Below are 17246 nucleotides of genomic sequence, written 5' to 3' on the forward strand. Positions count from 1 at the left end.
AGCCAGCCAATTTATATAACAATGTGAAAAAAAAGGGGCCTTGCGATGAACGCAACAGCTGTGCTTAATCAAGGGAACTAAGCCAAGAATGATGTGAAAGGACACAGAAGGACTGAAAGAAGGTGAAGAAAGCTGGTGAGAGGGAGAGAGATCTTAAAAGAAAAGAGGATCATAGGATATAGAAGTGGAGAGAGGGAACCAAGTCTCAACTCAAACACCGAGAGTCTGAAAAAGGAGTGGAAGATTTAAGAAGAAAAGGGCTGTTACAGTGAGCGTTCATCCCAGAAAGTGCACAACCCTCTTGACAAAATGCTCCAATATGGAACATCAAAGCTGTGAAGCCTTTCTTTTTATGCACCACCACATTGCAAAGAGGGGTAAATTGGCCAAAAAAGAAAAGTAGGCCGCTCTTTCCCTTTACCAAACTACTGTGCGTGTACTTTACCTTTCTCACCTCCTTAAATGTAAACTATGTTTAAAGGTTTAAGGTCATTCATTTTGTATTATCAAGTTTCACCATAAGAAAAAAGCAAAGAAAGAAAAACTTCTGTTGTAGGGTAACACCACAACAATATTCTGTGATAAAAAAAATCTACTACACTAGCCTCTCCTCTCTTGGTTCAATCCAGCCAGCTCTCTAGGACAGCGGTCCCCAATCACCAGGTGATGTACTGGTACTAGGTCATGGATCATTTGATACTGTGCTGCATAGAAAAAATAAATAACATCTTTTACTTAGATTTTATTGAATGTCAGAGCGTGTGAGATTGTTTGTTTTGAAAAAAAATGACTGGATTCACTCCCCAAACAGATCGGGCTGTGCCTCCTGACACATATCTGTTTCTGTCATGTAATGCCCAAAAGATGAAGCTCACATTACCTAAAATGAGTAAAATTTGTGCAGGATCATCTATCTTTGCATTTAAAAGTTAAAGCTTTACTTTCCAATGAAACAAGACTAATGGACTGTGAAGAAATGGCTCTGCAACCCATTCGTGAACATGCCTGGTGAAGCGACTATGTCCGTGCTAGAAGAAGATCAACAGCTTGAGATTTTAAATGACCATGGCCTTAAAGGCCCTTTGCTGCAATGATCAGTCTGTAAAAATGTTGTCTTACATGAAACTGGTCAGTGGAGCAAAGAAGGTTGGGGGACCATTGCTCTAGTATGTGACCATTCATCGATATACATCATGATAGACCAGAAGCATTCATCCTTAACCTCATAGTCCCAACTGCCCAACAGGATTTGTGACTCAATTTGACTGAGTGACGCACTGGGCCAAGCGCTGGAACTGAGGCTGCTGCGTGTTGGTGAGACAGAAGGGTGCAGGGTGCAGGGACAAACAGGAGAGACAGTGTGACAGGGGTGCTGCTAATTCTGCTGCACAGCGAGAGTAAGCAATTTACTCACTGCAGAAGTGGTGAACCAGTTTTTCAGAGGACAGAACCTTGGCAGCAGACACGAACACACACATTAACAAAAAGAAATGTGAGATGAAAATTGATTTTGTAAATGCCACTCTGACATAAGTACAATTAAAAAAGAGCTAGCTTGCAATGTAGTGTGCAGTTAGGTCATGTAATTAAAATGTAGAATGACAATGCTGAGTTGAAAGAAAATTAACGCAACACACACAAAAACAAAGAATGTGGGTAAAAAGTTACTATTGTTTTATATGCTCCACACATCATCTCTGCCTCTCTCTTTATCTCAGCAGGATGGTAGCAAGAGTATAAAAGATTTAATGAGAAGGCATTTGCTTTTAGTTTAAGCCAGATCCTAGCCCCAAGAGACACACTCAGATAAAAAACACAGTGGAGACAGATACTAGGACTATCTGTGACAAAGCTTACTGTTACAATCACCAGTAAAATCACAAAGAAACTGCAAAGTTCAAACACACTGTGAGTTACAAATGCTAGTGAGCACCAAGCATCCCTCAGGCACAAAAATCCATATGTCACTGTTCTGATAGGGATTCAAATCATGATACAATACTGCAAGATGCTGTACTTACTGTATTAGCTGGTGCATTAGCAGACTTATTTTAAAATATATTAGGGAAAAGCATGCAGTATTATAAAACAATATGACGACCGTCCTACAGATCTATAGGCTGAGGAAGTTTAAGTCCCTGACAGGTCTTTTGTCTTTTCTCTCCAGCATCTGACCTCAGCTGAAACACTTTGTCCCCCAAGACATTGCTTATAACTGTAGGTCTCCCTGCAGCTCCCCAGTATACAGCATGCATCCAGTATGTACATGTAATTATGCACAAGCCAGTGGGTTGTTGATGTAAATAACATGGTCTTAGTCACCTTGTCTTGCGTTATAACAGATAAAAAATCAAAACATTAAACATGCATTGTGTGTATACTTATACTCATAAATGTGCAAAAATGTGGGGTGACAGATTAAACACATTTTTACGCAGTATACATTTAAACACACAAACTCAAACACACATACTATACATAAACACATTATACGCATTAATAACACACAAGGCAGCCAGCCATGCACTAAACTTGGGTTGACAGGGTTCATTTGGAATATGTAAAATATTTATGAGAGAAGACTCTGCAGGGGAGGAAGAAGAGATGAAAATAGCGAGGGTGCAATGGAGGGATAGCAAATAATGAGACGAAAGAAATGATGACGAGTGGACCCAGCTGAAATGCCCTATGTTACGCCTGAGTGGAAGAAATGCAAGCTAAATAAGTCATTGTCATTTCAAGTTCATTAACTCACCGCTTGCCCCCCCCCACCCCCACCTGGGAAAATGGAGAGAAGGAGAAATGTATATAAAAGTATATTTGTACACTGTCCAAACCCTACATTTAAACAAACTCCTTTCAGATGTATAAAAAAACCCTACATTTTTACTGTAAATGCTCCATTACAGCTTTTCCAGATTAATAAGCACTGCAATCTGAAATTGCTGAAATAAATGTGCAGCCAAATATAGTCCCAACAGTATACATACAGTAAATATAAAGTTACAATCCACAATTATGAGCCAAAACAGATAAACATTTCACATTCAATACTTATGCTATTCAATTCTTCCTTTTCACTATTCTTTCATCCTCTCAGATTGTCAAATATACAGAATTACTGCCAGCACCATGATATTAATTAGTTCAAAAGCCAGGTGTATGTGGACGACATGATGTTACACGACAGTGATGATTTTCTGAAACTTTCTTTTAAAGAGGGGCACCAAAAACTGACTGCAATTAGTGTTAGAGGCGAAACTGTTTGAAAGAAACAGCCCAAAAGGGTCAGAGAATATTGAGATGTGGGAAAAGTGGAAAAAGAACAAAAATAATAATTTCTGTAACAAAATGCTAGAACCTTGCCAGCAAACAGGATGACTATTGACAGTAATTACATATCCCCCCTGTAATTATGAGCTTTTTTTATGTGCCCCTCTTTTCATAAGGCCTTAGTAATCCTCTGGTCATTCCCACTTCTCCATCTTCATACATTCACTCCACATCTAAATAGACATGCATGGGAAGGCCAAATAAGCAAACCACCATGAACTATGGGGGCTTTCCTAAGCCACAAATAACATTTCAGAAATGATGTCACATAAAACCAAATCTCACTATCTAATTAAGGAAAAATGTGCTTAGAAAGTACAGAATCCAACAGGAGATGAGAGCTGGCGTGGACTCAGAGAGAACGGAAGAGCTGCTTCACCACAGACTGGGAGAGGGAGATGTAAAGAGGCTGCACCACACAGCAAGGACAACTCTTTTGGGTATTCATGTTGCTAGAAGAACGAATGTTAGGGGGGACCAAATATTGTGGAGATCCCAAAAATGTATTGGGTGGAGAGGTAGACACGCATTAAGATAACCGTAGACTTAAACCGGGAAAAACTGTGCTTGCTAGGACTCTGGGAAACTAATAAAACGAAACACACCGATTTCATTTTAGTTACATTCAATCTCAGATTGGAGGAACTTGGGAGACTGTTAAAGTTAGTGTAAGAAAATGGTTTCCCATGGAAGGATTTTAGAAGAAAAACAACAACAAATAAAAGAATGCTACATGTTGATGAATCTGTAAATCACATTAAAGTTTAAAGGGAAACATTTAAAGAATTAGTGTATCTTATTACCCTATCTCCCTCCCAAAGCCCAGCCCACACAACGGAGTCCTGGGGTACAGCCATGTGTAGCTCCATACACAATGAAGATTTTCTTGGATTTTTGAATAATATTCCTGAAACATGTGGCTTTAATGTTCTAATGATAAAATGCATGGTAAAATTAGATCACAAAGATATGGAGTCATAAAAATCACAGGCAAGTATCAGAAACAAACTAGCGATGTTTTTTTGGAGCGCATCTGTGAGCAATTTCACGTGAAAAATAAATGAATTCACAACTTCCTCTGCAGGAAAGCAGAGAGGGAAAAAATGAGTGAGATACAGTAAAGCCTCAAAGGCAGAAATGAGCTAGGCAGAGTGAAAGAGAAAATAATTACAATAATGGAAACTAGTGAGGGTTTATCTCATTGAAAGAAAATCTTCAGGAAATTGTGAAAAGCAAGTAACAATAAAATAAAATAACGCTGTTGTGTGGAGTCGCTTGCCTTGAGCAGCTAAAAACAAAATCTTTCAAAAAGACCAATTTAAAAAAGCTGAAGAAGTAGCTGTGTGACAGTGAAGATCTGACGGAGCTGAAGACAAAGTGGCAACTCTTCTGCATCTGAAGTATGGAAACATGCTTCTACTTTGGAAGAGATTACGGAGAATTATGTTTACACCTCGGGGGAGAGGAGGGGACACTGGAGACAAAGAAGATATTCACAAGGCTTGAAACACCTGGAATATCTGCATCACATACATGCGGAAGCACATTTGCTAACATTCACATAACGTGCAGTCCAGCTACTTCTTCACTGTTTTATTCTGTGAAGATATGAGCTGCATGTATAGTCTTTTTAATAACAACCTATGTGTGGAAGACAGGGCTACTGTTGAGCAGAGCAAAAATTATTGCTTATCAAAGTAGTGTGTAGTTGAGGGATATTTGTACTGTTGCGCTTGTGTGTCCTATCTTTATTAAATCTGTATTGTGTGTGCCAGGCATCAGAACAGCGAGGTGCTGGACACGGGCATTCAACAGTTAGATGACACCTTACTGATTTTATCATCTATTCTTATCTTTTTTATATACAGGGCCTATCTCTCATCTCTTCAGTTCCTATTTCCTCTTTTTTATACTTTAGAGATAGGAGCCTGAAGGCTGTCTCTATCACAGAATATCCATCTATTTTGGCAAATTATATTAGGTATCACGAACTGGATCTGAACTGCAGGAAGGACTAAAAAGAGTGGCTGGGCTTCACAAAAGATAGCAATGCAAAATATAGTTGGTCCACACAATGAATTTCATGCAATAGAACACATGACAAAGCATCTCCTAGTCAAAATGCTCAAGAATCATCTGAGTCTCGCATGTAAACTGAAATGTTTTGCAGTTTCTCTGCATCATATTATTATAAATCAAAAATCTGATTTTAACCTTTTTTTTACATTTTATAGACAAAACATCTGGCTCCAACATGGCTGCAACAAATTATTATTTTTCATTATAATCACATGGTTTAGAAAATTTTAATTGAATTAAAAAGAAAAGCTGTAAATCTTAAGAACTGGCTCAGCTGTAAACCATAATTTTATGGGTTAAAGCTTGATCATATGATCATTGATCATAAAAAAAATTAAGTTAAACTCCTGCATAAAAATATACTCTACTTTACATGCAACAAAGTAGAGTATCTTTATGTTTTTCTTTATTCACCAACTATTTTATTGTTTAACTGGAGTTTCTGTATTTCTGTCTAAACCCAAATATTCTAAACAAGTAATAATTAATAATTAATTCAGGACCAACAAGAACCTAAATCAATAATTAGAATCAATAGATTATTATATACCTAACCCCATAAGTGTGCTTGTGTTTGCCGGTCTCTTTGGGCCTGATGAATTTGTTGCCATAGCACCACAGCCGCAGGATTTCCCCTCTGGGATGTGTCTTGGCCAAAGAATGAACATCTCCCAAGAAGTACTCCAGCCCACAGCTGCCGACAGTGTATATCTGTGTGTTAGGGTAGGGTAGGGTGTGTCACCCTGTAAAATTCATACTACGTGCCCTCACTTAATATGGTAGCGAGTGCCCTGGTTTTGGTCTGTACCATTTGTCAAGCAGCAGGAGGGCAAGAGGAGACATAGCTGGAACCATGTGGAGAGCTAAAGCCAGTTCCTTGTCACTTCAAATACTCACCTAGTCTACAGAATGCAATGCTGGAGGGGACATGAACCACAACAGCTTGGGATGGTGCAGACACACACAAATACATTTACATAACTGACAAAAAAAGCAAAACAAAAATGGCAATAATTACACACACACACACACACACTTTGCACACAATGACAGCAAATGGAAAGGAAGCGGTTGAATAACATTGTCACTACGGCTTTGGATGTCATGCAGAGTGCACACATCTGTGGCAGATACACAAATGGATATTCTCTCATGTACTCATAGACATACTGGACAGATGAAGACACATCTGTGCCCAACCTCCCTGATACACACACACACACAACCAGAGACAGTGAAGGGGCTTTCTGTAACAAGGGAATAATTCTCCTTTTGACACAGCCAATTCCTCTAATGACAAAAGAGAAGTCAGACACCGACACACTGCAGCCCTCAGAGGGTAACAACACACATGCTTCCCATACCACATACATGCACTTACACACACACACACACACACACACACTACGCCTGTTGCAATGACACTGCAACCCCTTGTGGTGACAGAAAAAGACTGACCTATGCTGTCATCTGTGTGTGTGCTGACCAAAGGAGGTGTGTATATGTGAACTCCTACTGTCACATCTGACAAGTGATAGCAAACAGAAAACAAGATGAGCACATAAAGAGAAAAGAGAGAGGGGTGGAAGCTGCTGAAGAGCATGCTGGTCAGAGAAAAAGCGTCAGACACTTGTCAAGGTAGTGCAGCATGTTCTAAAAAGCAATCGCTGATATTGCTGTCAGACCTCAATTTCCTACCTTTTTCACAGTGAGTTAAATTATGATTTTCTGAAACTGGTTATGTGAAATAGAAAAAGGAACGTCTGTCAGCTCTTACTTTTGTTTGTCTAAAAATGATTAATGATTTTTGATTGGAAAAAGAAATTTTGTCAATTTTTGTCAGATTTAAAATTGGCTGCTTAAAAACTGCTCAGTTTAGGATGAACTCTTCAATATGTGTAATCTACACAAAGAACAGGTGGAAAGATTTCTGTGTTCTTCTTCACACAATATGCACAGTTCAAAGAAAGTAAATATATTTGTACAGACTGTCCTCTAGATTTTCACGCTTCTAACAGGCCTCAGAATAAAAACTATTACATAAGGAAATGTCATAGAACAAAAGGGAATTGTATTTAAAACATTTTAAACTCAATCTTTACGTTTTTTGTGTTGTTTTATTCCAACATGTAGCCTGTCACAGGGTGGAGCATGGATAAGAAAAGCTGAGCAGACCAGGTCACAATCATCAGTCCTTCGGCCCCTCTCTCTCTCTCTCTCTCTCTCTCTCTAGTGAACATCAAACACACTGTGGTCTGTTTCATGCTTCCTGCAGCCCATTATGGCTTAATGCTTCAAGAGGATTCTCACTGACTTCAGCATTTTAACAACTCCAGCATATTCAGTTGGTACTGTAGGCAAACACACATACACATACACAAAAAGACATGCACGGTAACAAAAAACACACGCACAGCTACACATAAATAGGCGCAGACAGGAGTCCAGATGCAGGGATTCACACACTTTAAACTGCAGCAGAGTTATGAGCATGCACACTGTGAACCAGAAACAACTGTTGCTTTTGTTTTAATCTCTCTGAAGAGGAAGACCAACAATGCACTAAACTTTATGCCGACATTAACCTTCAAATAAGCCTTTGTGCTCTTATCTCCAAGTCAGTTAATGAGTTTTCACTCATAATGCAGCAATATGTTATTCAGTGAGTTCAAATACTTACCCACTATTTGGAGAATAAGAACACTTACAGTGTGTATACTAATTGGAGTGACATAGCACTACTGTACTGTCTGTAGCAGCCACAACACTGCATGCTCATCTCAATACACACAGTATTTACAGTTTATGTTAAGACAGCATTTGTTTTTTCTCCTATATACCTATACTATATACCCTATTTTAATCTTGTGTTGGTGCAGCCTGTATAGAATTCGATTCAGACTTTGCAACATTCCCATAAATATCTTAAGTGAGCTGGAAGCTCTCTCTCTCTCTCTCTCTCTCTCCCTTTTGTTTTCTGTCTTTCGCTATCGTAAAATATTTTAAAAGGTCACTGTAACATGGACATGACATGACACAAAGAGGTGAAGTCTGTCTTGATATCAACTTCTAAAAAGTATGAATTCAAAGTTCAGTACCATTTTAACAGTGCATGGCATGTTAGCACCACAAGATTACTAAATAATTCATAGCACTGTTGACATATTTTTAACAATTCTAGCTGGCCTAAGATAACTGTGAGGGAACTGAGAGTACAAGAACGAGATATCATCATGCGATATGCAGCTTCATGGGGGGGGGGGGGGGGGGGGGGGGGGGGGGGGGGCTTGTGCTAAGAGCAACTGCTGCTGGATATATTGTACATGTACTGTACAAGTACTTCCACAGAGATTAAAATCTTAAATGCATGAAGCATTGTACATGGTGTTAAATTTACTGTGGATTATGAGCCGTCACGTTCACAGGACATTTGGAATGTAGGCTCTGACAATTGTATGCTTGAATACCAATGAGGTTGTCATAAAGGATTAAATTTACTAAATTTAAAAGTATCATTTTAGATTGATCCTACAGTAATCTTCAAATACAATATTTTTAATATGACCCCCTTCAGAGTTTTGCTGTATTTCTGTTGATTTTGCAGACTCTCCCTGGCTCACGAGCTATGTTTTATGCTGGCAGTGAATTCCCATCTCTATTTAACCTCTGGCTGTAAAGTGGTGTACAGGGGCAGCAAACACAGTAGCAGCCATTATCTTATCATTACCCTCAGTCAAAGAGGTTAGAGAGTTACAGAGAGATTTTCTTCTTCATTTGTGAAAAGTCATGCCCTGTTTTAGTACTGTGCTGCACTTACACATTTCAAGACAGTAATATGTATTGCAGTGCAATCAATTTTATTTTTTATACTCCAAGACCTATACCCAAATTCACCGTAAGGTTACTGAGTTGAACACATCTCCATAGTTATTGCTGTGGGCTGTCATACTGATCAGCCCACATTTCCAGCCACAAGCCAGTCTTTAGTCAACAACTGTTCCTAGCAGGCCTGGTGAGCAGCAATCCCACTGTATCATTAACCAAGCACTGGTTAGAAATGACACTTCAGAACACTGAGGGACTATGCAGTCAGTCTGTACCAACCAGCAATCAACAACAACACAAATACAGCATGGGAAAGCCAGTGCCATACCAAAATATTACCAGTCTTCCTGCAGATGTCTCATGCAGCTTGTCTCTTTGTATAGACTTATATGACATTCAGCCTCTAACACTCATGGGCTGCCAGCTGCTTTCAGAGAGTGTCTGGCGCCTCTCTCTTTAAGAGCCGATGAGAGAAAGAAACAGAGACATGAAGAATGTCATCTCTTGAAAGACAAAAAGATAAGTCATCAAGCCTGTAATGATGGGGTGGAACAGGGAGGGGGCTCTGCGAGGGGGGGGGGCAGATGAGCCTCATAAAAATCAATCATCCATTTTTTGTAAACACCGACAAAATCTCTGTTTCCAAAACTGATTACACCGAATGGAGTTAAGCTTGAATCATCACATTTGTTTTAAGTGCATCAGTCAATTTACTTGATTATTTGTGAACCATTGCTTTTCATTTCTGCTCAACTGATACTGTTCCCATGGTCCAGTAAACACAGCTTTATCACAACGATAACAAACAACTCAGCCTTAACTCAATAGCTTTCTTCCAAGTGGCTATTTCTCCATAGCAAATTACTTAAGAATAGGGGACTATCCAAGTTGTTATATGAGGCGTGTCAATGTGAAAGCAATATCCAGGATCTTCTTTCACTGCCGACTGAGCATAACCAAACAGATACTGTGGTATAGGATTAGGGTATTCAGCTATTTAGAGATTTCTTATTTGACCTTTTTTATTTACATAAGATATTTGGAAAATACCACCTAATTCAAATGTACCAAATGAATAAAAGAAAAATATTTTAAAACCTCAAAACTTAGAATTTTGTGGAAAATAGTACAATTTGTACTACTTACATAACTTTTGAATATGTATAAAATAACATAATATTTGTCTAATACACTTTGCAGTTGCAAAGAATTTGAAAGTACTGCGACTGGACATCATTTTCAGAGTTTGGTTGCGTTGTCTCTTATCATCCTCCCAGACTGAATCCTGGTGATGTACTAAGCATGTGACCTTGAGTGAGGCCCAGCCAATACATTTTAAGATGATCAAGCCCTGGTGTCGCAGCAGGAAAATATCCTTCTGCAAATGTCAGAGATCATCCACAACATTCAGGTGCCTCATAATTTGGGAGCATAAATTACACCTTTCATATTTTACTATGGTATTTAATATGCAAGGCTCAAGAACATGAGCAGTTATTTATGCTTGAGAGCCCAAAGATGGGGACACGGCAGAGAAGTCCAAAGCCAAAATCTCCCTTCCCTCTATCTTTCTTTGCATCTCCCTCTATCTAGCTATCTCTTGCTGGCCCTCAGTCTGTTATTCTTACTGAGAATACATTGACCCTAGACTTAAGTAAGCTCCACATCATTGATTGAATCAAGAGGAATAGGGGGTGTCATGACAAGACAAATTTGTTCTTTAAAGCATTATGGATTACAGACATTTGGAAGAAAAGGGTATTTATAAGCGACCAGGGCTGCTGTTAATTCTGTCAAATGATTTATTCAGTATGGTCAATCAATTAAATTAGAAGTGTCCAGTTACTACTTGGCCTTCACTGCCTTATGATATATGGAATGATGACATGAGCTAACAGTTTCATCACATTACAGCCCCACCCTGAAATTTTATAATCTCTCCCATCCTATCAGTGTAATCACTAGGAAAGATCTACTGTATACCCTTGCATGGGGCTGCATTGTACTCTTAATGTTCCATTTATGCGCCTCAGAGGCAAGTCTACCTAATTAGAAACACAAGTGCAATTAACAGAAAAACACCTAAAATCTGTAGGATGTGAAGCAAAACCCATTACACTTTGTATGCACACTATTTTTGTCAAGACACAGTGATCTTTCTGCAACCACGCTGTGCTGTGTGAGAGCACATATGCTATCAGAAAATAGAGCTGCTTCTACTTTAGGATCATCCTGAGTGTGTGACCTTTAGGTGAATACTATAGAAAGTCACCCTTGTACTTCTCAACACCATTCAGCCTGTACTAATGGACAAACATTGCTCTCTGCACCAGGGGAGAAGAGTTTGTCTGCTGTCAAAGTGGTGTAGACATCGTAGACGAGGTGATGGATGCAGGGTTTAGAAAGGCTTTTGGAAATAAATGTAGCAGCGTTGTACTAAGAATAATTATAGTAAAATTCAAATGAACCCTGCACATGTCCATGCTTAGTTCTTGTCGGTAAAGGCTGTACTTCAAATATTAGTGCTGTAGCTGACTGTCTGCTTTCTATCAGAGAAAAAAAAGTTATTCACATTAATAATTCTGGGACAATGGCATCCATCTATGTGAGGTCAAATATAGCAACATATGTTTTGAATCTGCAAAGAGGAAAAATGTGTAAGCATACACCTTTCAGTCTCCTGTCTTGTCTATGCATGTATGATACCGTTACTGTAGAACCTGAAAATGCAGTAAACTGTGTGTGTGTGTGTGTGTGTGTGTGTGTGTGTGCGTGTGTGTGTGTGTTCATGAGTGTAAAAGCATTGGACGAATTCCCAGGGGGAGGCACATTTAACTGGGCTTGTGACTAACTGACATTAGACCATAAATGACACAGTGAGCAACATGGTATTTGTGTGGTTACAGCGCATAATCAAGTGGCCAGCCAACAGTTTCTAAGGAAGAATTCCCTGCAGAAAAAAAAAAAAAGACAGCTCAAAGAAGAGAAAAGATTTAAGAGTTTCTATAAAAGTAGCAGCTTAGTTTAGAATGACAGGGAAACTGAGAAAGGAGAAAAGCAAATGAGATGCCAATCCTGCAGCTGTTTCCTAAAATGTCAACTATGAGAGAATTTGAAGGGACTTCCTCATATATATATATATATATATATATATATATATATATATATATATATATATATCAGGTATCAAACAGCCACATTATCTGTGACATGTCTATACTGTCTTAAAATCTTTTCAAAACAGTGCTTCATCATGAAAGACAGCCAGGAGCTAAAGCTTTACCATCTGACATGAAATGAGTTTGACTAGAGGTTTAAGAGCTGCAGGGGCCTCCTCTGCTTCCTCCCACAACAAAACACTCTATAAAAATACATCTCTTTAACTTGTAGTTTTAGGTTTTATGTTACAGGATCCTGCAGGTCACATTGAACACACAGAGTTGTGAACTCCAGCACATGCAAACCTACCACCATTCATTTTAGAGGATACACACGCAGACACGTACATACAATACATGGTGCAGGTGCGACTTTCACCCCAAAATAGACTAGCATTCCTAAGAGGACTTGCAGAGGGGTTATGGTACTCAGTAGCAATAAGTTTAAACTGTGGGGTTTATGTATTATATATGTTATATTATATATGTTGAATACACTGATATAGTGTATTTGGACAGAAAGTACTTTGGGGATTCAGGGGAAAAGAGAGATTCAGATTTAGTCCAGTGGAAATTACAACCAACATGAAGACAACAGACTTTAGACAGGTTATACTTTAAAATACGCTTACCTGATATTTCAGACTGAGGGACACCATCTAGAGAGAATCCTTTCCCGCTATAAAACTGCCTGATATCCGAACAACTCCGGGCTTTGCTGGTCCCTTTGTCCCCATAGACCGGTGCCATTAGAGAGCACAGTGCCAGAGCCACTATGATGAAGGAATCCATCCCAGCCGACCGTTCAGTGTGGACTTAGTCAAGTGCAAATCCGATCAAAAGGCGAAACGACTGGTTAAGAGTCTTAAACGGTGCAGAAGATTCCCGGTTTGGTAGACGCGTGTCAAACGGGGCCACTGAGCGCTGCTGTGCGTAAAATATCCTCCACCTTCTTCTCTCTCTCCTGCCTTTAAGTGCGTCTGCTGAGTCTGTGGCTGCTCTCCGCGCACTGCTGCACGGCACAGGAGCGACTCTTCACAGCGCAGAGGTCCCGTCTCTTCCCACTCCTAACGCAGGACCGATGTGGACAGAACAGGAGCTTTACTATTATTATTTTTTTTCCCAAATAACTGGATCTTCTCAGGCAGTTCTGGTATAAGTGCGGGTCTCCTGTCTCATGTATCCACTGTTATGGTTGTGGTTTACCTATAGAGCGAGAGAGAAGCAAGAGATAAAAGATTTAGATTACGCATTTACCGTTGAAATAACTGAAGTCATGTCAGAAAACAGCTCTGTGTTGCGCTGACGCTGTGCAGCTCGATTTTTGTCGCCGCACGCCTACCGGCTATGACGGCCCAGAGGGATCTGAGGACAGGGGTGCGCACAGGCAGCTACCGCAGCTCGTTTACAGCTCGGGCTTTTCTGAACGATGCTATGCCAGCGCTGCCACTCTGTGAATGAGGAGGAGGCGGGGGAGAGACCGAGAGAGAGAGAGAGAGAGACGGGCGAGGAGGAGGTAGAGAGAGACAGCATACAAAGTTTCATATTGCTCTTGCCATTTCCGTTTCATTCTGTCTCATCTAAATATTATTTTTAGACATCTTTCAGAATGCTTTTAATAACAGGGTTGAATTTGAAAGTTTTAGTTTTTGAAAACGTGTCATCCTCGTAGCAGCTGTATATCCAGGTGTGGCAGGTTCCAAGAGAAGGAATGTGCACTGTGGTTGATCTCAACCAGCCAGGTGTCACAGGGGAACTGTGGGCGTGTCGTCCACCCTAATTCCCCCTCCCCCCACCCACCACCCACCACCACCATCCACCCACCTTCCGTCCACAAGTCACCAACCTGTACACACTACATGGCCATATCACTCCTCAAGGTGCACTTAAAGGGCCAACAAGTCGCTACCTGCTGTGCGCCGTTCCCAGTTTACCTGTCACCTGCTCAATACCTCCATTATCTGAGGTTCTGTACGTGCTCTGTATGTGCTGGCAAATAGCACAAGCATGACATGTTCCTGAAGTCAGAAAAAAACACAGGAAGAGAATAGGTTTGGACTTGTGTTGTTTGTACACACAATTCCCCCCTCCCCTTTCCCCCTTTATTTTAGTTTTTCATATATAACAAAGCCATTTGTACTTCTTACTGCTTAATGTTAGGCTACATTTTATACATACTTTCACACTTCTGTTGTTCTGTACTTCTGGATCAGTGATTCCTGTTCCCTCAAGGCCTGAGCCTTTACATGGCCACTGGCAATAACATGTCCATAACTAATTCTTTCATCTGTGTGTGTGTGTGTGTGTGTGAGGAAAAAGTTTACAGAGTTCCACTGTTTCAAACCCCAGGCCCTCTCCTTATGAAGCAGCAACTGCTGTAATGAGGGAGCTGATTACGCTTTGAGTACTGCATTCTGTTCATGAGTGCAAAGCAGTTGTGAATAGTCATAACAGAAAATTATCGCAGTGCTACAGTATGTGTTTCATATGAGAAAAACCCACTAAACATTCAGATGAGATTAAATGAGTATGTGGTGCAGACCTTATATTCTGGATCCTTTAGGAATAAAAGAGATGTACAGTTCTCTCTTGAAATAATGTCTCTTTAGTCATTTCAGTGTGTGAAATTGAATCAGACTGTGTTTGATGTTGTCACTCCTGTGGGAGATGCTTTTTAAGGACTGTTTGCTAAAGAAAATGCCACCGCACATTATTGCAGTGACACATGGAAAAACTCCAGTGCTGCCTGAAATAACTGGCCGACACACGACAGATACACAAACAAAAGTGAGAAGCAGAGAGCGAAATGAGAGATGACAGAGAGGAGGAAAGAGCCACATGGCGAGAGCAGTCATTTCCTGCCTCCAAATCATTCTATTTATGATGGCAGACATTGTTTATGAATACATTAGGAAATGTTACTCTATAATTAGTCTGTTCCCCATGACGGGACAACTCCAAACAAAGAGGACAGCCTCTCACATATCACTAACTGACAAATAGCTGCACTCGCTTCCCATTATTACAGCTCTGAAATGAGTAGGCATGAATTACATGCTGCGATGTCAAGTGTCTTACTCATGTGCAGCCTGTGTATGTTTGCTTGAGAGAATCTGGCACTTTACTTTACTAAAGTTGAGAATTGTGTAATTGTACCACACACCAGACAGCAACAGCTTTCTAATTATGTGAAATACCATTGCTTCACTTGCTTGTTGCTGCAGAGGGGATAGTGAGCAGAGTTAAGCACGTGTGGCTAGAGGTTAATAAGTCTAGTGGCCACAAAGTGTGCGTGCCTGTGATAATGTGTCTGTCTGTATTATATATGGGTCTGCGTATGTATGACCTTTATTTGTATGTGGGTGTGTCTGTGCACATTTCTTCTGTTTTTGTGTGTGTTTGTGTCTGTGAGTGTGTAATGTGAGTTTATGTGTCTGACTGTGTCCCATATGTGGCCAAAGGTCGCAGTGCTGTTGCAGAAACTGATTGGCCCTCCACTGTCTGGTATGGAGATCATGTAATTAACGCTCACTAAAGCCACAGAACACTCATGTTTTCTTCAGGCTGGCTCCTATTGAAGTTTTATTGGCTCTGACCATGAAAGGCCTTCTAATGAGGAGCAGGATGCTGGGGCAAGTTTGAGAGACCGGGGAAAGCAAAAGAGGGGAGGCAGAATGGTAGCAAAGAGGAAAGAGAATGGGTTGAGAGGCCATACAGCTAAGTAACTGTCAGTTTAGTGTACATGTGCAGTAATTATATGGTGAATATTTTCAAGGCGTGATGAGGTTTTCTATTCAAATACTACAGATGCTAGACAGCATCTTCTAAGCAAAAATCACACACTTTATTCTCTAAATACATAGAATAATTTATTATGAAAGTTATTTTGCTCCAAATTCTCTAGACTTTCTGCATTTTTGAGTATTTACACTTAGAAAATCCAAGGATAATTTTGTCTAAATAACAGCCCTCAGTTCTTCCTTTCTTCCTTTCAGTTGGTCAATACAGCACATTGGCACCTGCGCTGGATTATGTTGGAGCTGACAGTGGTATCTAAGAAAAATAAAAATATCAGACTTCACTCTTTGTGGAGCATTGTTAGTGCCACCTGTACGATATCAACAAGTCATTCAGCCATAGCAACACTTGATGGCCAAATAGAAGGGTAATCCCAGGATTAAAAGAAGTGATGGCAAAATCGTTTATGATGTAATTCCTGCCATATTACCGAAGGCATGTGAATTTTACATCAGAGCATTTGGTTTGTTTTCATAGAGCAACTCGCTTTATACAATATGTAATTTCTACAGCTGTAGACAAATATAAAAATAAAAGCATGTGAAGCTGAGCCTATAGGTAACTGAATGGAAATACCTGTGACATTGAAATGTCCAAATACAGTGTTCTCAGCCATCACATTAGTACAGTCTTATGATGACATTAGACACAAAGCAGGATACAGCCAGATTTGATGGAAGAAACACACAGCAGAGTTTCTCCCTAAACTATAAATGATCTGATATAATGAAGGAGCAGCAGGTTTGGCCAACGTTACATGGCCCACTGTTGGGCCTCAGCAGGGTTTCTATGTAAATATCAGTGTGCTGCCTCAACAGATGTAATCAGCCTTTAGAAGGGTATCATTGTGTCCTCGGCTCTTAGAGATAGCATCGATTCTTCCTCTTCTCTAGGTTTTTATGTCAGCCATTAGCCTGAGTTCAGCACAATCACAGTAGTGATGGTGTGTATATGCATTGCTCACCAGGTCTATCTTTTTCCTTTTCTCATTTCTCATTCATTGTCTCCTTTATTTAGTGCATCTTATTTTTGTTTTCTCTTGTGTATGTACAC

General features: G+C 40.0%; 1 protein-coding gene across 2 annotated transcripts in view; it reads right to left on the minus strand.

Annotated features, from left to right (window-relative positions):
• gpc1b (glypican 1b) overlaps positions 1-13870 on the minus strand; it is a 58361-nt gene extending 44491 nt beyond the window's left edge. The window contains exons 1-2 of one of the 2 annotated variants that reach the window (XM_026313070.1): positions 13738-13870; positions 13028-13601 (exon numbers count right to left, since the gene is read on the minus strand). In XM_026313070.1, coding sequence (XP_026168855.1) covers positions 13028-13187 — 160 coding nt within the window. In that variant the 5' untranslated portion in view covers positions 13188-13601; positions 13738-13870. Of the gene's footprint in view, positions 1-13027; positions 13602-13737 lie in introns of those variants that run through there. The other variant, XM_026313071.1, reaches the window with a different exon arrangement.
• Positions 13871-17246: the final 3376 nt, after the last annotated feature.

This window comes from Mastacembelus armatus, chromosome 17 (genome assembly GCF_900324485.2).
Source record: "Mastacembelus armatus chromosome 17, fMasArm1.2, whole genome shotgun sequence".
NCBI classification, from domain to species: domain Eukaryota; kingdom Metazoa; phylum Chordata; class Actinopteri; order Synbranchiformes; family Mastacembelidae; genus Mastacembelus; species Mastacembelus armatus.